This window comes from Triturus cristatus, chromosome 3_2 (assembly GCF_964204655.1).
Source record: "Triturus cristatus chromosome 3_2, aTriCri1.1, whole genome shotgun sequence".
Classification (NCBI taxonomy): Eukaryota; Metazoa; Chordata; class Amphibia; order Caudata; family Salamandridae; genus Triturus; species Triturus cristatus.
In genome coordinates, this window is record NC_140584.1 from 878991904 (window position 1) to 879018508 (window position 26605).

At 46.9% G+C, this 26605-nt stretch overlaps 1 protein-coding gene across 3 annotated transcripts in view; it reads left to right on the forward strand.

Moving 5' to 3' along the window:
- Positions 1-26605, forward strand: part of ABR (ABR activator of RhoGEF and GTPase) — a 1177460-nt gene that overhangs the window by 831882 nt on the left and 318973 nt on the right. For all 3 annotated transcript variants that reach the window (XM_085649250.1, XM_085649252.1, XM_085649251.1), the window contains exon 10: positions 11556-11724. In XM_085649250.1, the coding sequence (XP_085505376.1) occupies positions 11556-11724 (169 nt within the window). The remainder of the gene's footprint in view (positions 1-11555; positions 11725-26605) is intronic.

Consider the following 26605-nt stretch of genomic DNA (forward strand, 5'->3'; position numbering starts at 1 on the left):
GGCAGCCTGGACTGACGAGGTAAAGTCGGGGTAAAAGGACAGGGTGTTGCCTTGATTGATCTCCCCTATCACCCGAGCCCTGCATAGTTTGGATTCTCTGTCCCGATAATTCAACAAACGGGCAATAATAGGCCTCGCCAGGGGGAGGCCAAGGATCAGGTGACCTATGTGCTAACTTTATGATGAAGTGAATTGACAGAACCGGGCCGAAAAGGTTGCGCAGTAAGGTCTCCATGTAATCTTCTATCCTGCCAGTGGCCGTCGACTCCGGCTGGCCAACGACCCGGATGTTGTTTCTTTGGGACCGCGCTTCAAGGCCATCATTTTTAGCGCGTTGAACTCAAGGATTTTGTCGATCTTTAGGAGTTTTTGCGCACCCTCGGCTCTGGCATCCGAGACCCTAGTCTCGAGCTGAACAATGGGGGCATTATGGGAGTCCACCCTTTGTTTAACGTGGTCTAAGCGTGAATTCAGGTGGTCAATTTTGGGCATCTATTGACTTCAGGCTGGACTGTACGTCCAGGAGGATGGTCTGCAAACTGTTGTCCCGCTCACCAAGGGTATTCGTTTGTGTGGACTGCTCACCAGCGTCCGGGGGGACTCTTCGCTTCTGCCCGCCCTGCGAAGGTGAGCTTAAGCTGCCTCGTGTCGGTTTTCCCCATGGCGGCCCACAAGGCGGTAGGGGAGCAGGGGAGGCCAAGGGTTTGCCATTGGGGAGGGAGGCCCTCGGCCTAAGTAGGTACAGGATGGAGAAAGCAGGAGGGGATGCTCGGCAGCAGCGTCTTAGGGAGCTGAGCAACTGCCCAGGTGGGCCACTGGTAGCGTCCTCCCCCCCCCCCCCCCCGAGAACCGGAGCCAGCCGCTGAAGGGTTAGAGGTGGTCACTGGTGAGCAAAGGGTGGTGCCAGGGCCTGTGCAGAAAGAACCTCTCTGAGTACGGGTAGGCCAAGCCCAGGCCACGTCTCAGCCGGGCTGCAGCAGTACGTGTTCGCCCGTGTTGCCGGGTGTTTGGGGTCTGGCCAAGCGGGGCGGGCTTGTGGGAGAGATCAGAGTCTCGGAAGCAGGCCCCCCGTGTGCAGGCAGATATGAATGTAGGAGGTGATGGACGTCAGGCCGGTGCAGTCACCAGTACCATTGAGTGAGCTGGGGGTATTGCCGAGACCCCACTATGCACAACCCCCCACCCTGAGCGCCGGTTGCATTGAGCAGGGCGCTGAGACCAAAAGGCAGTTGCCGCCAGGCACTCACCGGTTATGGGTGGGGGACCAGGTTTGCTGATCTCTGGGGGGCTGTAGAGTCCTGAGAGACACGTTCTAGTGTCTCACAGGAAGCTGTAACCCCAGCCACTCCTTCGAGGGCTGGACACACTGCACCCCACACCCATCCATCACGGGCGCCACGAGTGACGAAGCCCCGTCAATAAAAGGGCCCGAGTGCACGTGCCCGTGGCCAGTTGCAACCCGATAGACCCACGTGTCTGTGTCACTCATTCATCGTCATGTGGGCCTGAGGCCCTACATCACACTGGCGACGAAGGTGGGCAGTTAACCCCGCGTGCCTGCAGCCCAGTGCGTCCTCGTCTCTTGTGGGGGAAGAAAAGGAAACGTGCCCGTGAGGCAGCATACCCCGCGGCGATGTCCATAGTCACCAACAACTGCAGGGATGATCTGGCGTGACACCGCGCTCGGCAGTCCACGGAGCGACGATCAGAGTCGTGGTGAAGGCCGTCCATGCAATCCCGGTGAGTGCGAGACCCCCACTTCACCAGCAACGTGTCCGCTACCGCGCTCAGGCAATCACGTTTACAGTCAAGGGGCCCAGCGACAATCGAATGAAGTCCCCGCCCTACATCCTTCTCACTCTCTCAGCCTGAGACGTCGGCCGGCTGGCAAAGCACCGCAGCCCAACAACGCTCTGCCCGCCCACGCGCCCCGGCTGATCTCCGACAGCACCCACGCGGGTGTGAAGAGTGGGCCAACGCAAACGACACCCCAGAAGAGCGCAGGAGGTAGAGTCCCGCCGCCAGAGGGCGCCTGCGGATGCCGATGATCCAGCGCAGGTGTAGCACCGGGGGGGAAGGACTGAGCACCCCCCCCCCCCCCCCCCAGGGACCTTTGCGCCACATGGCCCCTGCCCTCTGAGGGCGAAGCCAACAGGGAAACAACGCCGGGAGCGGGTCAATGCCCCGGCACCAGCGGCGGGAAAGCTGTTTGGCAGGACGCCAACCATCCCAGGGAAGAGGTGCCAGGAACGTGGGCCACCGACAACGAGGCAGACACAGTGCCGTTCTTTTCTTGTCAACACCCCTAGTGAGCCTCGCAGCACAAGTAGACCTGACAGGAGCAGCCCGATCTGCCTGGCACTAAAAGAAACATAGCTGGTAGAGAGGGAAACGGCCCGCAATGAGGCTGACTGCAAGGCCTCCAACGCTGCACCACTCACCTGAAAATGTCCTGTGAGGCAGCCCTGAACAGGAACAGCATCAGGTGCGGACCGGAGCCGTCCCAGCTAGCAAGCAGCCCCCACGTCTTCATCCCCACTCCAGAACGATTCCCAGCTCGGAGCAAGAGGCTGCCACGACCGAGACAATCTATTTACACCACAGTGCCACCAGGTGGCCACCCGTGGTACTGCAGCCACAGCACTCTTACAGGAGAAGAACTTTGTCAAGCAAGGAAAAAAACAAAACCCCGTCTTAACAGATGGACCGGCACTGATGGGCCCCATGCCCAGTGGTAAAGCTAAGTAGAGATAAATATCTAAGTCCACACAGGCACAAGGAGCAGCCACGTCATCCTAGCCCAAAGGAAACCACGCACTGCCCCCGGCTCCCACAAAGTGACCAAGGACAGACAGAAAGCGTCCTGCAAGGACTGAAGCCCACCAACACTGCGCACGGCCCCACACCTGCGTCATCACCCCGGCATGGTTTCGCAGTGGCAGCAAGCAGCCATCCAGCACTTAAAGTGACATCCTCTGCATCACTCGTTTCACTGACACACTCCCGCTGATACGCATGACAAGGACAGCAAGCAGGCTCCCAGTACCACAGAAGAAACACATGAAAGCCCTGTGCTAACCGTTATCCCAGAAGAAGACGCCACAATGACAGCAACACCGCCCTTGCTCAATGGGAACAGAGGCTGCAAAGCACAGCCAGCACCAGAACTGATTGCACCCAGCTGCCCTGCAAGAGAAGGGCGCATGAGAGACATACAGTGTCTGTCCCTATGCAGCAAGATGGCAAGTCCCAAAAGAGGCACAAGAAGATTGGGTGCAGTGCGCGCCGCCCCAATGGGCTGCCCAGACTTTCAGCCCGAAGTTTCTCCAGCCTAAGCAAGCGCTGACCAAACTCAAGCAACAACACGAAAGACAACCCCCATTAGCAAGAGCGGATGACCAGCCAAGATACCAACGTCTCCAGAGAACTGTCCCCATCGACAGCGCAAGAGCAGACTGGTGCAGAGCACACACCGCACGTGGCTGCCCAACGCCACGGCCGGAGAAGAAATCGCATCACTCGCTCCTCTGGATGTACAGACACTTGACGTGCCTGAGAAAGAGCCCAAGAAGAAGACTGAGCACACTAGGTCAGAAGTACGCAGAAAACTGCGCCACCGAATCCGACAGCACAGGCAGGCGCCAGGGAGATACAGACATCTCCACAAAGGAGCACTGATAAACACAGGCAGGAGAGCATCCACGTCTCCACTGCCCCACCCGCAGCACCGCAGTGGGCTGAAAGCAACAAGGTCCTCCTCAACACTGCCTCAAGATGGAGTCGGCGGTGACCCACGGCAGGCAAGGAAAGAGTCGCACCTGCAGCGACCCAAAAGCGACACAGTGTCCGCGACACAGTGTCCTCCTCAACACAGCCTCAAGATGGAGTCGGCGGTGACCCACAACAGGCAAGAGAGCAGTCGCACCCGCAGCGGCCCGAAAGCATCACAGTGTCCTCCTCAACACAGCCTCAAGATGGAGTCGGCGGTGACCCACAACAGGCAAGAGAGGAGTCGCACCCGCAGCGGCCCGAAAGCGTCAGTGTCCTCCTCAGCACTGCCTCAAGATGGAGTCGGTGGCGACCCACGACAGGCAAGAGAGGAGTCGCACACTCCACGTGGCGGCCGCCACAGCAACAGGCGCTCCAACGCCAGCGACATGCGACTGGACGTCACGTCGCCCAGCAAGCAAGGAGTGCGCCGGAGCGAAGGCAGAAGCCGGCGCCATGACAGCGCCGCCTCGAGGTCCAAGCGCAACGCCCTCGAAGAAAGAAGAGTGACAGCCCTGTCACCCTGAAAACTGGATAAACACAGGTGGGCTGAACAGACCAGCAAAGGGAGAAGACCGAAGACTCACAGCAAGCCAAGAGCACACCCTGACACACCAGACAGCCACCAAGGCGGACCAACGTCCCTGGGTACAGCTCCACATGTGAACCGACCATAAGCCGCAGCAAAGGCAAAACGCGTCTCATCCCCACGCTTCCCCAGGCGACCGTCCATCCCCAAGCGTCGGCAGTCTAAGTCAAGTGGCATCCCTGCTCCTCTCCGCAGATGCCATGGGTGAGGATCAGCTCTGAGTGTCCGTCCTCACACCGCCTCAAGATGGAGTCGGCAGTGGCCCCAAGCCAGGCAAGAGAGGATCAACACACACTACGTGTTAAACCGCCACGGACACTCAACATCAGTAAGGCGGAGGCACGCGGCTGCCCAGGTCCATCTTAACATCCGAACTCTCTCAGCAAGCCACCACCACCTGTCATTCCGACTCACCACATGGCTGGCAGCCATCACCACGCAAGCCATCAACACGTGCATCAAACACCGCTCCCCGAGTACTGATAGACTGGAGTCCGAAACCGTCGCCACACAAGCCGACTAAGCGAAATCAGAAGCCACCTGTGAACCTGGCCTACACCGTTACAGCGACAGCGAGTGCAAGTCTTGAGCAAGACTCATCCACCCGTGAGGGTTGTGCGTGCGACCAAGCAACGGCTCCTTGGCGGTCCTGCAGCTGCCCCCAGATGGCACACAAGCAGCGGCTCCAGCGCAGCCTTCCTACAGTCCCGCAGCAACCTCGACGACGGGCCTCCCCAGGCGGGAGAGTGAGGAGAGACATTGCCCCACCATCAGGGTACCGGTCACAGCCAAGCAGTTCAACAGGGACAGTCGGTCCAGCAACTCTTTTGTGAATCCTCATGTGAGACTCCATCCATGGTCACGACGCAGCACACTAAAAAGAACTGTTAGAACCCACCACAGACCATCACCGACGTCAGTCAGGATGAAGCCAGGCAATACAGCAAGACATGGCAGTGTCAGCGAACGGACGGTATGCAGCGGACGTCTCCAAGCCAGCGGTCGTGTCCTGAGTCCCTCAGGTTAAATTACGGGTGCCGGCCGAGAAGGTCCTGCTGCAAGCCAAGTTCACCAGCTCACGTCTGATGTCGTCCTGCCACCTGACTCGAGAAGCTGATGGACCCTGTGGTATTTAGTCAACTGTGTGTTTCTTCCCCACAGGTTGGACTGACACTTTGTTTGTCCTTCAATAAAGTTGGGGAGGAATGTAGTGTCCTGCGAGACACGTTCTAGTGTCTCACAGGAAGCTGTAACCCCAGCCACTCCTTCGAGGGCTGGACACACTGCACCCCACACCCATCCATCACGGGTGCCACGAGTGACGTAGCCCCGTCAATAAAAAGGCCCGAGTGCACGTGCTCGTGGCCAGTTGCAACCCGATAGACCCACGTGTCTGTGTCACTCATTCATCGTCATGTGGGCCTGAGGCCCTACATTACAGGGGCCTCGATCAGCACGCCGTGGCCTCAGAAGGATGCAGAACCAGGAAGAAGCCCCTCAGTTGCCGTCAGCGCAGGGTCTGGCTGGCCACTCCTCTGCGCGCTGTACACAGCCGCAGGCCCGAAGTCAGGAGTGAGCCAAGGCCCAACCTGGTGCCGAAACAGCAGGAGCCTCCACCTGGCCCAGGCCGAAACCCCGGGGCCAGCACCAGGTCCAGGCCACCGGAAAGCGCTCCTGCGTCCAAATGCTCGGGGACGACCCCCGGGAATGTCGGCGCAGGCCGGCCAGGAGTGCGTGGTCAGGGCCCGCAGCGGCGGTGGTAGTGTGGGCCCCATCAGTCAGGCCCATTCAGCCATCCAGGAGCAGCCAGCAGGATACTGCGACAAGTCTCCGGCCATAAATCTTCCGGGACCCCCTGAGCCGCAAAACATGTAGGTGATATCGGGTGTTAGTATAGGGGGCCAGATGGTGCCCTCTCTAGCAGGATTCTGTACGGATCGAAGGCTCGGCCCAGAGGAGCTCGCTCAGCCATCTTGCCGCTGGCCAGACCACGCCCCCGACATAGCTTTATTCATAGAGGAAAGTGTTATTAATTCATTTATTGGCAGTTACAGACAGTAATTAGTTGTAGTCTTCAAGTGTTTGCCTGGACACAAATGGGATCAGATGCAAGACCAATCTTAACATGAAGCGAAGTGACAGTTTGCCGTTCCGCTGAGCCTGACCTTATTGTATTGATGCTCTGAAAAATGTTGAGGGGAAAATTCGCTTAGCGAAACCTATACATTTCAACAGAATAGGCTTTAATTCTATACTGGGTGTAGGTACCAGAAGAAAGCAGAACAACAGTTACGTTTCTGTTAGTGGCTAGAACAGGATCTTGAATACTTGTGTCTTTTGGATACAAGACGCTAACTAACATCTGCAGAAATGGACTCAATTTTACAGAAGTGTTACGCCCAGTTGTAAAACTATGTAGCACTGATGAGGTGGATGGAGGCTTACTAGATGGGCCTAATTGTCCGCAACCAGTGGTCGGACAAGGCTCCATACGAGTCCATTAGAGCATCTGTATCAACCTGCGTATGGTCCTTGATCCATTATTTGTTGGGTGATCATTATATAGTCTTAACTGACATCACTGCCACTCATTGTGTGTAAAATCTGAGAGAGCGTGAACCATGAAGCTGTGCAGGGCAGCAGTGATGTTATGGTGCTAGACAACGCCGAGGTGTCAAGCACCATACCCACGATTGCCATCATGGTTTAGACAAGACAAAGACGTACAAGGTGTTTTTATTCCAGTATATAACAAGGATTTGGTCAATACAGAAGCTAGTCCTACATTTAACATGCTTAGTAGTTACATAGTACTGTTGTACAACTATCATACAAGTGGTATAAATCCCTAAAGTAAGAGTTTATGTAGCAGCACGGTGTGTTATGTGGCAGCATCATCTATATCGGCTGTTCTACATTTTGACTTCCGAAGACCCCCCATGAATCATCACTGGAAAGTGGGGATCCCCGCCTATGCAATTTGTGTGATTTGAACCACAAAACAATGCACAAAAATATATAAACAAGTATTAATCAAACAAACACAAATTCTGAAATATTTTATTTAATTCATAAGCAAATGTGAATATAAACATTTTATTGAGAAGGTTAAAGCTTTATCATAGTTTTGTTTTGTTTCTAAAAGTGAAAGCAGTATGCTGTGCTCTAGCCTATCACTGTCTCTTGTGCTCCTAGTGCATGCTCTCCTCTTCTCGGTGCATACCGATTGCGCTTTCAGTCGAGGCTCTCATTCATCCATTCTAAATCCAGTTTGCTTTACTGGTACTGCTCCCACGAATGAAGAGAAAGATGCCAACTTAACTTTTAGCATCCAGTTTAGAATCCCTTCAGATTTACAGAGCATTTTTAAAGGTTCAATATAGCTTTATGTATATGTACTTTATGGCCGGGTCTACTATGAGGTGGCATGATGGGCAAAAGAATGATGGGCTGGAATGCTACCCAGAGCGGCTGCCTGTGGGTAGAATTATTGCAAGCATTCCTCCCTTCTCCTTTCGTGTGTTTAGTTTAATGCCATAAGTGGTCACGGGTATGCTCAGACGTGGGTCCCATGCTTACTGTACCACTGGAATCGAGCTACGTCGACTGAACACACCCAATCAGGCTGAAACCGGTCTTTGGTTGCTTGTGTTCCAGTTCAGAGAGAACCTGGCTTGGCAGTTTGGGATGAACCATTCATATTCCAGCGGGACCAATACAGATTTGCGCCAGACTGGGTGTAATCTGATGTGGCATGGAAGGAAAAGGAAGGAGGAGTCGGAATGTTACCCTGAGCGATTGCCAGAGGTTAGACTTCTTGCAAGCATTCCTCCCCTCACCCTTTGGGTGTTTGCTATGTATATGATAACCTCTGTAAGGCGGTTATTGTTTGTGAGCAGCATGGTCTCAGTTTTGGAAGGGTCTGGTGTCTAAATAGTATGTGGTATTTATATTTTCTTTATAGTGGGATTTGAATTTGGTGCTGGCTCAATTTGTGCCTCTGCAATTCAAAATCCTTTCCTCCTAAGATAGTGCTTCTGATGGCAATAACTTCATTCACATAGTTGTGGACTTATGTACTGTTGTTTCCAAGAATATTCTTGATACCAGGACAGATTTTTATGTGAAAAAAATCTGTGTGGCTACCTGGTTTTTGGTCGACAGACACAGCCATGTCCAGTGCTGGGAAAGGCTGCATAGACGGAACATAAAGAGCTCTCTGCTATTATATATTAAACAGTGAAGTCAGATCAAGCAACTGTTTTTGCCTATGAATGTCAAATGGACCAAAGGTGCAGCAGTAATATGTAGACAGTATGTTGCAGGACTGACGTATGCTGCTACTAAGTGGTGTTAAGAGACAGGTACTTAAACAACTTCTTTAGACTTTAGATAGCTGTAACTACTTTTCTTAAATGGTGCGCCTTTGCAGAAGATTTGCAAAGCAGTCACTAGCACTTCCCAAACACATTTACAGAACACTTTTGTCCAGAGTAAAACTTTAGGACAGAATGCTATATCCTAGCTCATGGTGCTAGGTCCTTCCATCCAGATGTGTTGGGTATTGTATTGGAGTGATTTGAGAAATAAGCAATCAGTGAAGGAAATGGCATCTATAGGAAGTTGTTCCACATCTTTGGTCACATTGCTTCTGAATTGCACAGTATTTCCTCTGTAGATTTCTTATTGATCATCGAACCTTTTCATGTTTCTTAGATTGTGATTCCCTTTGAGTTGCAAATATCTCATACCAATGGGCTATGCCCACCACACATCAACAGTACAGCTCACTGGTACATAAGTGTCTCCGCCGACCACTATGACAATGTAAAAAAATGCTTCTGAGGTCCTAGCCTAGTGGTTGGAATATTTCAAAGACAACGATTCTTCAAAGAGAACACTGTGTCCATCAGTGTCCGCATTAATGGAGGTACTGAGCTATATGTTTCACCTAATGACTCCTACACTGCAACATTCCACCATGATGTTTTCTTCCCAATTGATTTGCCACATCACGCAAGGCTATCACATTCTTTATTTTCCTAGGCCAGATAATATTTGTAAGCTAGTGGAGCGAGAGTGCGAGATTGTCATTTTATTGCAGTGGAAATGCTGTGTCCAAAGCAAAATGCATCGGTATTATTATCCGGTAAATTCTTCAGTCTGTAATTCCATCTGCTGCTTTCTGGTAACCCTATCAAATCTCCATCGATCTCGCCTCTCGTGGTCACCTTGATGGAATTACAGACCTTTGTCTCCATCAAGGTCATCCATTAATTTCTTCAATTCTGAAACTCCAGAACAAATGCCATTAGTATATCTGCAAGTCATACAGTTTGGTTTTGCCTGATGTGTGTTTGCTGCAGTGCTGTATGGGCTCACCAGTCATTCTTCAGTGCGCATACAAGAGGAGGCCTGTGGCCAAAGTAAGCTCTTTTTAGTATTCTGAAAGTGGTTTAATTCCTAATATTCCATTTACTGTGAGAGACATTCAAGGGCTTGTTCACCCCATGCATTGCATTTGTGACATTTAGAAATACCATGAAAGGTGAACAGGAGAGCATTTAACATAAAAAGTCTTAGGAACCGGCGACTTGAACTTGCGGTGACTGCTCTTTCTCAGCTACTGTCTCCAGGTTGGAGAGCTCGCTAGAAATATTTTGTTGTATTCTTGCAAGCCATTGATGTTCTTTATTTTGAAACACCTTGAGGCTTTAACCCTGAAAGTTGGGTGTTCACACGTATTGGTACTTATTTGTCTTTCATTTACCGGTTTGTGTGATGGTTAGAGCAAGAAAGTAGTCTTTTTGCTGATTTATGCCTGCACCCTTTAGGGGCTGATCACCATATACTAATAGGGAAAAAATTATCATTACACCCATAAAATATTGTTCCATTGATGACTTAAGTTCCGGTTCTAAAGTCTATTTAACACTGTTCTTGCAGTGGGCCCTCCACCCCAGTGTCAGAAAGCTCCCCCGTCTTCCCTTTCTCGAAATTCAGCAAAATAGTACTGTGCTGAGAAAAAGAATATGTTGACTAGTGATAGATGCGAAAACTGGCATTATGAACAAAGAAGAGAAGCTGCGATATTCTGCACGTAGGGCTTAAACAAAGACATAAGTCATAGATTCTCAGATCAATTAATTCAAATGTTATAATCATATTACATTAATATAAATTGCATGCGAAATATTTTTCACATTACTTCGATAAATAAATGCATTGCAGATATTGTTCAGGTTCTCAGAAGAGGGTCATGTCCTCGCCTACCTGGACAATGACCGTGTCCTACTACCCAGCATTCCGCTGCTCACCTGGCTCCTCTCGAGCATCTTGTACGCAGCCTCCAGACTAAAGAATGGTCAAAGGAAGTGTGACTACATTGCCTCCACTTTGGCAGAATGCTATGGACTACTGCTGTAGCCTCCTATCGCACTATCGTATACAAGGCAATAGCAACAAATATGCTGACAACAAACACCATCTCAGAATCTCAATGCAACACCGCATTGACACTGGCAGCTTCAAAATCAAGAAGTACACGGATTGCTAGGAAAACAAGACTTCTCTCGCTATAGGACCCGGATCTAGAATAGCATGCTACCAAAGATCCGATAATCTCTCCTCGTCCTTCTCCTCGTCCTTCTCGTCCTCGTCCTTCTCGTCCTCCTTCTCCTCGTCCTTCTCCTCCTCGTCCTTCTCCTCCTCGTTCTCCTTCGAGGCACTGAAAAAAAAACCTTTGGAGAACATACTTAAACTCATTAAGGAACCCCCATCCCTTCCTGTTCCCTTTATGCCTTGAGCTAGCATATTGGGGAATCATCCCCACCCATAATATCTATAGTTTTCTAATTCGTCAGCCATCTTGGGCAGTGGCTGAGTTGCTGATAAACTTCGTTTGGATCCTCTGTTCTTATGTGTCGAACATTTAGTGATTGGTTCTCTAGAGCTTCTCCACCTTTACACTAGGAAGAGCTGGATAGGGAGGCAGCTATACCCTCTGAACAAGCCATATGGTCCTTGAAATGACACAACCAACAAAGCATTTCATGCAATTTGACGTGGGACAATAATTACATATAAAACTTAACTCGTACGCTAAACTGTAGATTATTGTTATTGTAGATTATTTATGTTCGTGTTTGGAATAGAGGAGCCCAGATAAGAGCAGCTTTCCTCCTCTCTCCTCATACAGAAAACACCAGCAGTACGAGTGCAAATGGTACATACCATTGGCTGACCTTGTTTTCCCCTCCCTGGAGGAGTCGGAACCCCTACCCCAGCTCCACGCTATCCCCGACGACGAGATCGAGGATATGAAAGGCAAAATATCCTGCATGAAAAAGGAGATCCTGAAGGAAAAGGTAAGTGCTGGACACGTCCCTCCTACAGATGTCTGTCTGAAGAAGGTTGGCCATCTGGTCCTTTCACGGCATGGTGTGGGAAGAAAAGTTCTAGCTCTTTCCAGCTTAGTGGTATGATAGTTTACTCATTGCTGGTGCACACATCCGTTTACAGCTTTATATTATGTCAGATTGACTCCGCCTTTTTGGATTAATACTAGTATTTCTGTTAAACTCTGGAACATGCTTTGACACTTTGTAATGGTTAGTGGGTATTCTGCTCTACAGTAATTCTTCTAATTGCCGTTGCAAATTTGATTCCCAGGCCACACATGCCTATGGTTCTAGGTTATTTCAGCACGGGGAGTTGGTTACCTTTCTGTGCTGAATTCCCCATAGGATACACATTCCTTTTTTTACATGCATGTTGGTTGCTTCCTGCAGTCCCCCTTCACCCTTTGCAGCTGTACAGACAGGCCTATATTTGCCCTTGACTACCTATAACTTTTATATTTCCAAGTGGCACTTCTGGTTTATTTCCTTCCTCTGCGATCCTGTGCGTGCCGAACCTCTGCCTCCTTGTGCGTCTGTGTGTGACCTGCCTCCATGCTTAGAGCATTGCTGCCATTTACTGTTTCTGCCTGCCATCCTACCTCTTTGCCTATACCTCATTGTTGAAGCCACCTTCTACTTCCTTTCCCCTCCCCTTTCTCCCTGAGGGTCAGCACCACGGGGTCATGGCCATTCTCCTGCTTTTTGGCCTGCCTACCTTGAGACATCCTTAGGTTAGTGTCTTACTGCATTCTGTTGTTCGTTCCACATCCCTACATGCGGCACCCATTCCTGCTCTTTCGTTCTGCCTGACCCCTATTCTAATGTGTGGAAGGTTCAGCAGAGGATTTCCAGTGAATTTGACCCACGCCATCCCCACTCCTATAACCCCCTGCTTGAATTGAACTGCCACTATGGTGCACTGTATTTCTGAGGGGTAAATTCATCAGGTTTTTCGTTTAAGTGATCTGTTTTCCTGATTCTAATCGAAGAAGACTGGGCAGAGAACAGTTGGTTATTGTTTCTGCTACAAGACCAGCAAACATTGGCAAAGCCAGTAGCTCTGGTGCTGGTTGTCAACCTTAGGCTGTCAGTGCTTGTTTTGTTTTGTCATGGTTTTTGGAAAACTTTACTACAAAACCTGCCTGGCCCTCGGCAATACAAAACAGTGGCTAAAAGCAAAAAATGTTTTGGTTTCAAAAGCACACATTTTAATAATCATATCTTGCATTTTAGGGAACTACTTTGTGAATGTTCTCCTACTAATGGGGCAAAATGGCACCACCCGTAGTGAAGTTAGCCAATGACTGACTTGGGCTTACTCATTGTAACATGTATGCTGTAGTAGGGTAAGAAAAATGTGAATGACACAATAGCAGCCCAATGAATGAAGAGTACTGTCTGAAAGCCCCTACAAGTAAGAATGTTATACATATAAGTTTAGTATAATTAAAAGGTTTTTGCTAACACAAGACCTAAAGATGTGGCCAGAACTTAAATAATTGGATTGATTGCAGAAGTCCCAGGGACCTCAATTTAAGGCAACCCACTGACCTTCTAATGCAAAAGTTTCTTGGATTCTTACATCTCAATCACCGTATTAAGAACAACATGGATTCAACTCCTCCTTTGTGATGAGCCTCAATATTACGGCGCAAGGTAACCTGAATTTCAGTCTACCTCCTCCACCGAAAAATATATTCCTCCACCGAAAAATGTAATCAACCCATAGCCAGGTTTGATTTTGTTGGGCTATCAGCCCAAATTTTCAGTTGGTCTGTATTTCATGTAGTAGGCATGGATTAGTGTGATGACTGCATAATTGCTACGTCCAAATTATATTGAGTTGAACACAACTAACAATCTGTTCCTCTTTAAACAAAAGTGAAGCTTTAGCAAAATGTTTCAAAAGCCATATTTCTTTCTAGTCCATAAATTGAAGTGCACACGAGAAGACACAGTTTATAAAAACAAGGAGAAAATTGAACACAGCGGCTTTCACCCCCAATGTAGTGTCTTCTCAGAATGCTTTATAATCGTAAGCCTGTATTGTATTATGTTAGCAGGTGTGGGAACTATTGTGTCACTGTCTTCAGTGTCTGCGACATCCTGTGGGATCTACCCTGCACTTTGGAAGTCCATTCTAGTTCCTCAACACCATAGATGTAAACTATCTCAACTGAGTCACTGTCAAATTGAGAGGACTTTAAATTCCGGGTGTCTTGTAATGCCATTCCTTCATCTTCTACCAAATTAAGTTTCGATGTCTCTGATTTACATCAGGGATACTTCTCTCGGAGGCACTCACCCTGGATGTGCTTTACAGTTAGTACAGAGCAGTTCAGCTGCTGGTCCTCAGTAGTACATTGCATGGTTCCGTTGAGAGCCATGTTTTAAGGAATGAGTACTGCACCTCATAACACTTCTAAGGATCCTTCTTCGATCTTGCAATGTTTTCGTCGCACAGGTGGTAAGACCGCTTTCTGCAGATGGGCTAAATGATGCAGAAAAAGTTTCATTTTAGAAACAAGGAAAGATTAGAGAATTAGTTGCCTAGGGCGGTTTTATTGTATTGTTTATGGTATTGTTCTTCAGACGATCTCACAATAATAGACCACCTCATAGAGCGGACCTTGATATTTAACTTCAGACGGCTCCTTATTGCCCTCCCTGTGGTTAAGACCCAGAAGAGGATGACATTCCAGTGGTTTAGAATATATTACTACTGCACTATTCAGGAGACCGGAAACTTCAAAATCAGACTTGATTCCAGACGATATCATCCCAGCTTTTGAAGGGATTGCATTTCAGCCTGGAAGGTGGAGCAGCTCCACTCTTGAATTTTTAACTTTGCCTTCATAAAATGTCCTTCTTTTAGCCTCCACCTTATGTCTCTATTCCTCAGACACTTCTATGGTGGTAACAGATCTTGTCTGAGGATGCTAGTGATCGACAGGGGCAGAGCAGTGCCACCTGTTCCTCTTTATGAAGTTCCTCACTCAGCCATATTTTTCCGGGGGGGGGGGGGGCACTAGAGTGCATCGTCCAAGATGGCTGCAAACTGACAGCCCTCCACTTCCTCCTGTAATAGATCTGTTCATCTATCCTGCAGGCAGGATGCATCCACTACGGAACATATGCTTCACATGTTCCTGCTACTACTGCAGTACAGCTAAGCAAGTTTACAAGCCTACGACCCTTCCGCTGCTCTCTATTGGTTCTGGGAAACATCTGGGTCCAGTGCGGCAGGTAAAGCCAAGAGAAAAAAGTTCCAGCTTGCTCCACTTCTGTCGGGCTCTGCACACCGGGAAGCCCGACCTGTGAACACCAGCATCAGCTGTGTCGGTGTGCCAATACTCAAGATCTCAATGACTGGCCTTCTCTGCTGTAGTGGTGGGGACCTTATTTAACTGGCTGATTGGCCCATTCCAATTATACCATGTCTTCTGCGTCCTAATCCAAGGCGCCAGCTTGCTAGTTCTGAACTGAGGTAGGTGATCATTGTTGCCACTGACTTGTCCGGTGGTTGCTGGCTGGTAGAGGGGGACAACCTGGCCCTCGTGGTGGTGATGTATGCGACCCGGTAGGCTGTGGACAGGCTATTGCATCCTGGACATGGTGAAACAGGGGCAGCTCAGCTGTAGTGGACTGCTGTGACTTGAGAGGAGCTGGTACATTGTGCATTGCAGGAGGCCACTAAATAATGGAGAAGACTGATCTTACAATGTATACAACACAACAGGTTTGCCCTCATCTCCGTCCATACATATGCTGAAACTATTGACTCACTACCAACTTAAACTAAGACTTCTTCAGGCGGCTGAAGCTCACCTATCCTTGCCAACATTTCAATACTTTGAACAACTCTGGAAGTAGGGATGAGCCTCCATGGACATTTAAAAGTAATAATGCAACAGAGAACCCCTTGACATTTAAAATGGGGAAATGGACAACCTGCAATCCAATATTTCCTTTTTAGGCCAAAAAATCAGCGAGAAAGAGGTATACGGATATTGGTCCTTCCACCCCTCTGGATGGTGAAGAAGCTCCTCTGACAGCCACTCACTGCTTCTACACATACAAAGCACCCTGCAGACCAGTAACAAAAAGAATCACCATGCTCACTTCCCATGAGGGTCTACAGCACCTCCACATGGACAGAGTTGCTGAACGCATGGACGTGAGGAGCAATTCATATCAGACCTAGGACGACTCCATGGGACATACTAAAACCCTACTCCATCTTGAAAAACTCATTGGTGCAATCCTAGCACGAGTTCACAGCTACATTGACCGGGACATTGTCCTTCGGTTGACCCCCGTAAGCTCAAAAACGTTAACTACGAAGGCACTCATTTACGTCTATCCTATAACCGTCCAGGAGGCAATACGAGGTTTCCTCCCAGCCAAAAATCTCCTCCAACAGATGAGCATAAACTATGTCATGTTGTACCCTGCAAACCTGCACATTATACACAAAGGGAAAACCATGTTTTTCAATGTTCCCAAGCCTTTTGTGGCTGCAGTCTTGGGAGAAATCAAGTGTCCATCCATAAAGGTTGAGGTCTTCCTCCCACACCGAGTAAACCAGCATCACTCACCCGGCAGTGCCTCTACTTTAATCTCTAGCGATATAAGACTCAATCTGTTGTTTGGTTGAGGGATTCAAAGTTGCAGTTATGTGTCTCACCTCTATGTGAGTAAGATATGCAATCTATGAACCTGCTTCCCTTGCTACATAAACCCCATTCCCTAAGCATCACCAGACCAATAGTGTCTTTATGTAGGGTTGTTGATTGCCGCCTGGCAATTTACGGACTTGATGAGCCCAATACACATTTTTCCCATAACCCTGCTTGTTAGCCAAGCACATAGGGAGAATGCCCACAGAAAGCCTTATGTCATCGCTGGTCAGAGACTTTAAACCTTGAGCAATGCCCAGTATCTCTTTAACTGCACAAGTATGCAACAGTCAATATCAGTACAGGTACTGAACCCATCTAGTCAGTACTTTGAACCATCCTGTATACATGAGTGACTGATCAAATGATGTAGAGACTGGAACAGGCTATGTGGTGCAGCTGACTAAATCTCTGCCCCTGGACATGTCTATCTCCTTGGAAGGGCCAAGTCAAACCAGATAGTCTTAACAAGCCCAAAGCATTCTGTCCAGACGGCCTGACAGCTGCAGTGAACCTGATCAATAGCACAAGCAAGACACTTTGAAGACTAACAAGCTGGACACAGAGAAGTCTGTCTAAGCCATCCTGCCCAATGATCCTGAGAGTCGTAGGTGTGACCTCTGCACAGGAAAGTGAAGTAAAGCTTGAGAAAGACTAAGACAATGAAATGAGCAATTTGTACATAACCCATCAAGATGGTGACTATGCCCAACCAGGCTACTTGTATGATCAACTTAAGAGATTTCTAACCCAGTAGTAGAAACCAAGCCTTCTCATGTGCATCGCCACAGGAGCCCCTTCAGAAGTCCACAGCACAGTCGCTGTGCCTGTTTCGAGCATGGTTCATGTGCTAGGGCTCAAGGACGTCCCTTCTGATACCTCTTTCGTACTCCACTCCTGCTGCTGGTGTATGCTAGGTGCGCAGGAAAGGTTCTTTAGACCTAATGGCAGCGGGGGGCGCTCCATTAGAGCGGAGGAGAACGACCCCCCCCCCCCCCCACCTCCAGCAAATAAAACTGGTTTTAAACCCATTTTATTATAGTTTTATTTTAATTACCTGGACCTGCCCCCCTGACTCTGAGGAGTCTTGGGGGCGGGTCCAGGGGATAATACTGCTGGTGGGAAAGTGGTGGGAATCCCCTTCACTGCGCATGAGGGTTTGTCCGGCCGTCTCAGGCTGGCCAAACCCTCATGCGCAGTGAAGCTCTGGGGCTGGAGAGAGCAGCACAGGCTCCCAGTGTGCCTGAGAGCGCAAGTTGCCCGCACTCAGGCCAATCCTGACACTGCTTTCATGCAGTGTCAGGATTGGCTGCAGTGCATTCTGGGAGCCTGTGCCCAGAATCCGAAGAGCGCAATGCGGCGGTAGACGGCGGCGGTGTTAAGGTATGTTTTTTTTCTTTCCCAGAATAGAATTTTCAAAACCTAGGATATCTCGGGTATGCATTGTGTGGAATGTCCATTAGGTATTTTTTGTCCTTTGGATGTCATTTGGTCATTCCTTACCACTTAAGTGCCAATTAGTATAGATTGAAAATTTTGTCCCTAGACTAATCTTAAGACTTTGGTTTCTATGAGAATTCTAGATTTTAAGGTCTGTGATCACTCCCATGGGTTTTGTGTTTTCGTATTTCGCTTTTGAGTTTTCAGATTTCATTGTAGATCCTTATTTTAATGGTTCTAGATATGTTTGTATGAAATATGTGTTCTATTGAAAGAGAATATTTCTAACTGATCATTGAAATGTATTGTTGGTGTTAGTTAACTGCGCTACCTTGCATCTGGGACCGACTAACTAGCCACCTCTCATTGGCCATGGGTCGACTGCGCGACCACAACTACCCACGGAGAGTTGTGAATGCTACACTGACCTTCCTAATCATCGCCTTCCTGTCTTATAAAGAAGCATTGAATTAAAGGTGATGCCCACAGATCTGCAAACTTTTGATAAACTACTTGGCCCTCTACTGTAATTAAATGTGTGGAAAAGGGTTCTGTGGGTCCGGGGATTAGATGCATTGGGAAATTAAAATTACTACCAGAGGGGCCCTGATGGTGAGTGGTGCAAATTCATCAGCATCCCTAAGTAGATGTTACTGGAACATGCATGAAAATATTGAGTATCTTCTCCAGTCCTTGCTGTACCCTACTGAAGGCAAAAAGGCATGAAAGAAGCATGGGTTCTAACTAACCATGTTATAATGAATTTAGCTGGTGTAGGAGACCTAGTGGCTGGGAATGTCTTTTAAGGCAACATCCCAAGGCTTGCCATAGACTCTTTGGCATCTGGCCAGAAAGTCAGTAAAAGTGGATGTAAATCCCTCTGGCTGATCTTTGTTTGGTTCCCAAGTGGATGAGATTATGCAGAGCATGAAAGAGCAGCAGGAGTTGTAGACATCGATCGAAGAAGCCCTGTAGCGTTAAGTCAGCCGAGGCTCTTTTCTCACAGAAAAGATAATTGCAATTAACGAGATGACCTTCATTTAAACAGATTTATTTTTATTTTGAGTTGAAAGCAAGTAAAAAGATTGCCATTTCCCCAAACTCTTTTTTTGCTTTGTAAAATGTACATATTAACATTCATTAATTTATCCTCCGTTAATTTCTGTTGGTTGAATCAGAATAAACGTGACTTGGGCAGTCTTTCTCTTTAACAGATCACCAATGCATGATTGATTTCTCATCTCTCACAATTTTGTGTAAATGTTAATGCCAGGGTCTTTCCTTAGCTGATGAAACGTAATTGGCAAAAGTAATTTAGAAATAAGTAGCATATTTTACCAGATTAATTTTTCTGTTTTCTTCGTCTTGCAGCTTTAAACCACTCGACTCTGAAGGAAAGGTTTTACATTGACTTGCCTTGAATTCCCAATTTTGCTCCCCACATATTTCACAAGGTCATAACTAAGGATCCTTATCCACTTTTTTTTATTTTTTGTTTAAATCTTTCCACTTTGGCTGTGGTGTTTCAAGGAGATAGGAGCAGTGGGCATGGTAGTGATGCGCGGCATCACCATATTTGTCTGTGGACAGTTCCTACCCTCCTGTAAAAGACTCCTTCAGTTGCTTCCATTGCTGAGCATCATGTCCGTGTCAGCTTGTCGCAGGTCTTCTATATTGTGAAAATGGCTGGTTCACATAGTGAACCGAATAAAATTGTTCCTTCCAGTATTATACTCATCTGTCATTCCAGAATAACATCCCTATTTTCTGCCTCTTGCTGTGCCCTCAGGAGAGCTACTACCGGAATTGTGCTAGATGTTGGATTACAACATTTCAATTCCGTGTTACAATATTTGAGGAGGTATTTTAAAATGTCCACAAATATTGTAAAACAGCACTGGTATGTTAAATGCTTTTGTTATTGATTTGAGATGTACGTACCTAGTACTAGATCTCTGCATTTCCAATAAAAGTTTAGAGTCGGTTCTTACCTTCTCTACTGGGAGGGGGCCCCCAGTTCTTCCAACTAAATGTCAGATGGTTTCGTATTGGCAGGGCCTCCTACTCTTGTAGTCTGTTAGTCTGTCATGTTCACTTTAAATACTTTTTTGTAAATGTAAGGCTAGAATACCCCTCATGTTAAAAATGCTAACCTGGGAGGCATCTATCTGCATTTGTGCTCCCCTGTCGTAGATCATGCAAATTAATTGCAGTTTTAAGGCTGCAAAACTTAGCCAACATCTAGATGTCCTCGCAGATGTGATTTAGAGTATTACGGCTGCTGCAGTTGTATTCTTAATTTGTAGTTCTTAACTGGCAGGAAATGTATTTAAATGTCTGCAGTTACGCGGTTAACATAGAGATGCCCTACAGAAATGTAATGATAATACTCAGAAGCAGTAGATATCTTCAAACGTATTAAATGCATTTGAAAGCTTGGAGTACCACTGTCATCAACGACTCGTCTACCTTAAAATTATATTGATATCAAAGCTGGTACAGATGCTAGTTTCATGTTCAGATTTTAGAATAAAATAGTTTGTTTTCCTTGTAAATGTGTGTGATTTGAACCCTTGTTGGGGCTTTGGTAGCTACTAGATATATGCTTGAGGCATGGTTTTAATAAAACGGTACCAAATAACCCGTAAAAGATGGTAATTTGTTGTAACTCTTCAACTGAGTGTTTCATTGAATCGCTAGCATCAGGTTGAGAATTTGGCAGTTCTTTCAAAGTTCACTACCAATTTAAGTGCTTTGATTACTGATTTTTGGTATGAGTCATATGCTCACCCGCCTGTCCCTTTACTGCCATCGTTTCTTTTGTTTCTTTGCCACCAACATGAAAACGTCTTGATTTTGGATATATTATTGTATTGTATTGTATAGTAATTACAATTATATAGTGCTTTACTACCCCTGATGAGGTGTCAAAGCGCTTTTTCGGCGGGGAGCATGCTACTCCGGACCCATAAAGGATTAGTGTTGAATTAGTATAGTGAAATATGAAAGTAATTTGAGTGGTGGATTATGTGAATCTTCTTTTGCTTCCCTGGTGCTTTCTTATGTATTCAAGTATCTGCTGCTCCTGTAATTCTGCCTCAAAATCATCATGTTAAGAAGCATGTCTTCTGGTTCTTAGGCTATCCTGTGAGAATTCACATTTCAAACTGTCCCCGTGTCTGTGAGCTGCATGGAGGGCACTTGCATGTTTTCATACACTCTGAATTTGAAAGTTAAATATGCAAAGTCCTGCTCTCCATCCCATTATGCATATTTCAGATTATGTGGATTGCATTGCCTTTACACTTACTGCAGTTTCAAGAGACAAACGGATCCATAATATGTTTTGCCCATAATGATATTTTGTCTGTGCGTTGTAAGTTGTTACTTGACCATGCCACCACCATCACCACCATCACATGAAGTGTGTATAGAAGGGACCTAATATGGTTCTCATGATTGTTCCTCCCCATTGTTTGTAGTTCTCGAGCCTTGGTATCCTTCTCAGTTTCAAGTGTGATCCATCCATTGTCGTTGGCTTCTGGGGAAGTCAACAAGCAGAAGAACTTCTTATTCCTTGTTAATTTCCCTCCTCTTCAGGTGGTGTTACATCATTACTACAATAATTAATGATTTGTGATTTAGTTATGAAATATTGGCCTTGTCAAAGGATCTGGCAGGAAACGTGTTGGGTTAAATATAAGAGGCAGCCCTACTTCTGATTTACTCACTAGACATCTGTGTTTGAATTATATTTTTATCATAAACCATTGTGATCTTTTTTCGTAAAAACCCAAGCATTCTTTTACAGTTTCCTGGTTCAAGAACTTCTCACTCTTAGTCCAGTTGCACTTGAAACCTCTTTGTACAGGAGAGGCGATCTCTCTTTATCGCCCCAATATTCACAAAGATTCTCCGTGATTACCTCTTGCTCCCAATGTGGCCATTCATTGACAGACTGACACTTCCTTCCAGAAACATCCAGATGGACATTAATATTGCTTGCTTCTACAAGTCTATCCCTGTACTTAACCCATGCCCCATCAGCAACACCTCCTTGGTTTATGTAGCCATCAGCTACTGTACTCTTAAAGTAACACCTTTGTTTCTGATGTACATAGTTTCCTTTTAGGATGATAAGTGTACACTAATGAATGTGAAAGCAATACAAAACTGAGCAGATGAAGACATACATTCACAAGACAGACCCCCACATATTTCACAAGGTCATAACTAAGGATCCATGTCCCCTTTTTTAATTTTTTGTTTAAATCTTTCCACTTCGGCTCTTGTCCCTGGGAATCTTCTGAGTACTTCTCATAGGCAGAGTCTCGGAAGAGTCATGCAAAAAGATAGTGTCGTGTAATCATGAAAACCTGGATGTGAACACAGGCTCCATGTGACCTGAGGCTGAAGAGGTTGAGTGTAAACCGAGATGGCTCCTGCATCAAGTGGAAAGAGACAGAGCAGCAGGCAGATATGGATCTATGGCATCCTGAATGTTGCAGCAAGAGTAATAAGCCAAGTTGAGGCCCTAGGTGACTGTGTGTACTACAGACTTGATGTGGTGGTGGGAGGGTGTCCCTGACTCAAACTCCCCCAGCTTGGAGATGAAGTAGAGGTGGTGATCCTGAAAGACTTCCATGCAACTCTGTTTTGGAGTAAGTGGGAAAAGGTAACAGACCAGTGGCTGCTCTGCTGGATAGCAATGGCCAGGAAAGAGGGTTAGGACTGGAGTTCTCTGACCTTAGCCTAGTGGTACGTTGTGGGGCTGTTGTCAGGTTTATGAAGTACACAGTCTTGAAGAGGTTCAGTCAAATGTTCCGAATGACTCCAAGCACTAGAAAATCTTAGCTCTTAGTTCAGGCCTTGTGTGGGTGACAAGTTGGTATTGGAAGGGTGACCACTTACCTGAGCAGCACAGTGATTTTATCGGGCAAGCCTTAGCCTGAGTCTGCTAGCTGGACAAAAAATCTGTAGAGACCTTGGTTATCTCTGAAGGAGAGAAAGTTTGACTTCTCGAGTCCTCCTCCCACCTCTTCACTGTCCACAGGTAAATGGGAGATGCGCTGCCGACTTCTACACATCTGTGCTCCTGGTAATTCCCATCCAAAGGAGGAGCAAACACTGTGGCATCACCCCAATTGTAAACAACCCACTCTAATCCTCTTCTGCCTCCTCCTGTACTCGACCCTCCTCATTCTTCTTCTCCCCGACTTCTTTCATGCCTAGTATCGTACTCCCAGGCTTTCCCCTAGACAATGGTAGTGTAAACTTCTGTCTTTAAGAACATTTTTACAATTGAAAGCAGCATCTATTGTAGCTGAAAATGTATCCCACATTGTAAACTGTATCCAATATTTTGCTCGTCAATAACTATCCATTACAAATTCTTCAAAACATAACTTTTCCTGGTGATTTCAGATTTGAACCTATGGTATTAGTGCATTTTCATCTATAACACCTCAAATATTTGTTGCTTCTATGTGGTCTGGCCTGTGCCTTAAGAATTGTTAACTACTACCCAGTTCAAAACTGTCTTTTATGGTAGTTCTTAGCCAGTTAGTTTATTCCCAATCAATCACCAAGGCCCTGATTAACATAGCCCACAGTAAAAGATCTACTCCCAGAGGGCTACCCCTACATTTGTACTTCTAAGTTATTTACTAAGTTTCCAGAATTACTTGAGAAAGTAATCGATTTCCTGAATGGTTCAAATATGTAACATTTACATTTGCCTAATTTCCACCAGAAGTGGAATTATGTATGCATAAATGTACATTAGCACATTGCATGCCCTTTTCTCCGGGGCCCGGTGGATTTAGAAGTAACTAGCAATCCTTGTGACAAGTATTTCTGTAGGCCGTGACTTTCGGTGGGATGTGAGGTTGAAGAGTTGAGGCTTCCTTTTGGTAGGCAGAGTTAAGTCGCACACCAAGTTCAGCTTGCACTTATATCATGCAAAAAATATATTTTCCATTCAGTCTTATTGTTTCCCAAGAAAGAATAAGACTTTATTCATAGTGCATTTAAATGCTTAGTGTTTTCAAGAAAGTCTTAGGACAATTATAACAATCCTAAGTAAATGTCAGTGGTTACTCTTCAACTACTCTTAACTAGTTCTGTAGTGTATCAGGACCTGAGCTCCATAGTGGAAGGGTGCAGTGTCAAGTGTGAACTCTACACTCAAAATCCAGTGGTTTTTAGGTCGAGGACCGTCCGGTCTGCCGAAGGCAGAACCGGAAGTCCGGAGATCTTATGTTTCTGAGAGTGGCTCTTTAGCCCGCCTCTCTTTTTGCCTCTCCTCCATTGGCTGGCTTCCTAAACGGAGGCCAGCCATTGGAGGAGAGAGCCGTCCCTCCAAATAGGCTCCGTCTTTTTCAGATTCGGGGGCGTGTTCCGTGCTGTTCATTCCACTTTTTAGCCACGCCCTTTTTAGAACAGCAGGAACACGCCCTCGAAGCCGAAAAAGTTTTGCAGGCAGCTTCCATCCGCCATTTTTTAACTATCGTCTGGCCAACATCACATATCCAAGTCTCTATGCGCTCGTCTTTCTCCGGCACAGCCACGTTTAGTCGTCTGAGGCTGATCAGCCTAGCGAGCTCTACAAACACCTGCAGAAACCCTACTCTGTTTCCACTATTGAATGCTGCAGTGACCGGCAGTCCTTCCCTTCCCTGACGCTTTATGTGGCGGCAACTCTTCGCTGAGGTTCGTGAAGGACGGTTGGTATGCCCCTGCCAGTCGGCGCATGTTCCCGGATGCCCTCGGGGGTAGTGGGATAAGGTGCGTATTTAATATATGCAAAGCAACACCCACCCCTACCTGTCCCGCCTCTCCTACGCACACATCCAGCTCAACATCCCTGTTACCTCCCGGGGCCAGGTCCAGCCTGTCTGACCGGTCTGCGCACCTCAAGGCGGGCATGAAGGCAGGCCTCCGTGTCAGGATGCTGTTCGTCATACGCCAGTCGCCCGGACCTTCTCTCTCTGAAACGTAAACACGCAGACGAGGACGGAAGGGCCTTCTTTGAGCGCGCGCTGCGACTGTTCGTGTCTGGGATACGGACAGGAAATGAAAGGGAAAAAAACATGCGTGTTAAAACTTATGAAAATATTTTTTATTGGCTTAATCGGACACTTTAAAGGTATTGTGCCAACAGTCCATAAGAATACCCTTATCAGCTAGATTCTTTGCGTGTGCACACGACACACTGCAACTGAATAGCCTGGATATTATTTTCCTTGTTTCAGGAGCTTTAAGTACACGTGGGGGGTTTAACTCTATATATTGAAGGGCCCTTCACCATCACTAGCTCCCTGGACAAGGCTATAAGAAAATAGAGAGCTATACTGGAAGCGTGAGCTTATTAGACAGGCCGCTGGAATAATTAATTTACCCCCAAAAAATACGAGCGGGGTTCGGACTGGCCTGCAGGGCAATCAGGCAGCGCTTGACATGGTTGGGCTGACAGGTCAGTGTGTGGGTCGGTTCTTGGCTGTTTGTGGGGCTGGTTTTATGGTCTGCTGGGCCGGTTTCTACTGTCAATTTTCTGTTCCAGCCCATCCCTGGCTTGCGTGCATGATGTTTTCAATAGGAGTCGGTGCCAGAACCCTCGAAAGGCTGGTTAACTGAATATCACCTGGTTTTGATTACACTGCATGCCTCTTTCTCCCACCACCCTTCACCCCCTTCTTCTTAACTTCTGCAGGTTCTTCTTTACACCTGCCTTCTCTCTTTGTCACTGCTGTCCTGCATGTAAATGATGCAACAAACTTCGTATAAAATATCATCCACTATAGTACATCAGATTATATTAATAAATTGATAGGCATTTATTAAAAGTTGTAGTTTTGAAACATGTACTTAGACATAGTCATGTTCCCCACCCCGACGACAATGCCACTGGTTCACTATGAGGCAAATCACTTGTCATTTGCACTCTACGCGAGTCCCAGATTCTTATTATCATGCAGCATCACTATAGTGTAATAAATCAAGCACAAGAGGTTTTCATAGGCTGCACATCCCAAGGTGCTCTCATAAGCAACATCATAACTGCACACTACATCATGCTCTCACTACCTCACAACTTCACTCTCTCTTTCTAACTCACTAATTCACTCTCTCTATCTCACTACCTCACTCTCTCTCAAATACACTGTCACTTACACTCACTCTTTCACTACCTCACTCTATCTCACTACTTCACTACATCACTCTCTGTTTCTATCTTAATACCTCACAACATCCCTCACTACCTCACTCTCTCTTTCACTACCTCAATCTTTCCCTATCTCACTACCTCACAACATCACTCACTGTTTCTATCTCACTACGTCAGAAAATACCTCTCACTCACTAACTCACTCTTTCACTACCTCACTCACTCTATCTACCTCACTCTCTCTCACTACATAACTCTATACATCACTACTCCCCTCTATATCACTACCTCACTACTTCTCTCTCTAAAAAGATCACTACCTCACTCTCACACTACCTCACTCTCTATATCACAACTTCACTCTCTCTAACTCACTACATCACTCACTCTCTATCTTTCTACCTCACTCTTTCTATCTCACTAACTCACTTTCACTGTCTCTTTCACGACCTCTCTCTATCTCACTACATCACAACACCACTCTGCTTACATCTCACTACCTCACAATATCCCTCTCCCTCACTACATCACTGTTTCACTACCTCACTCTCTCTCACTACAT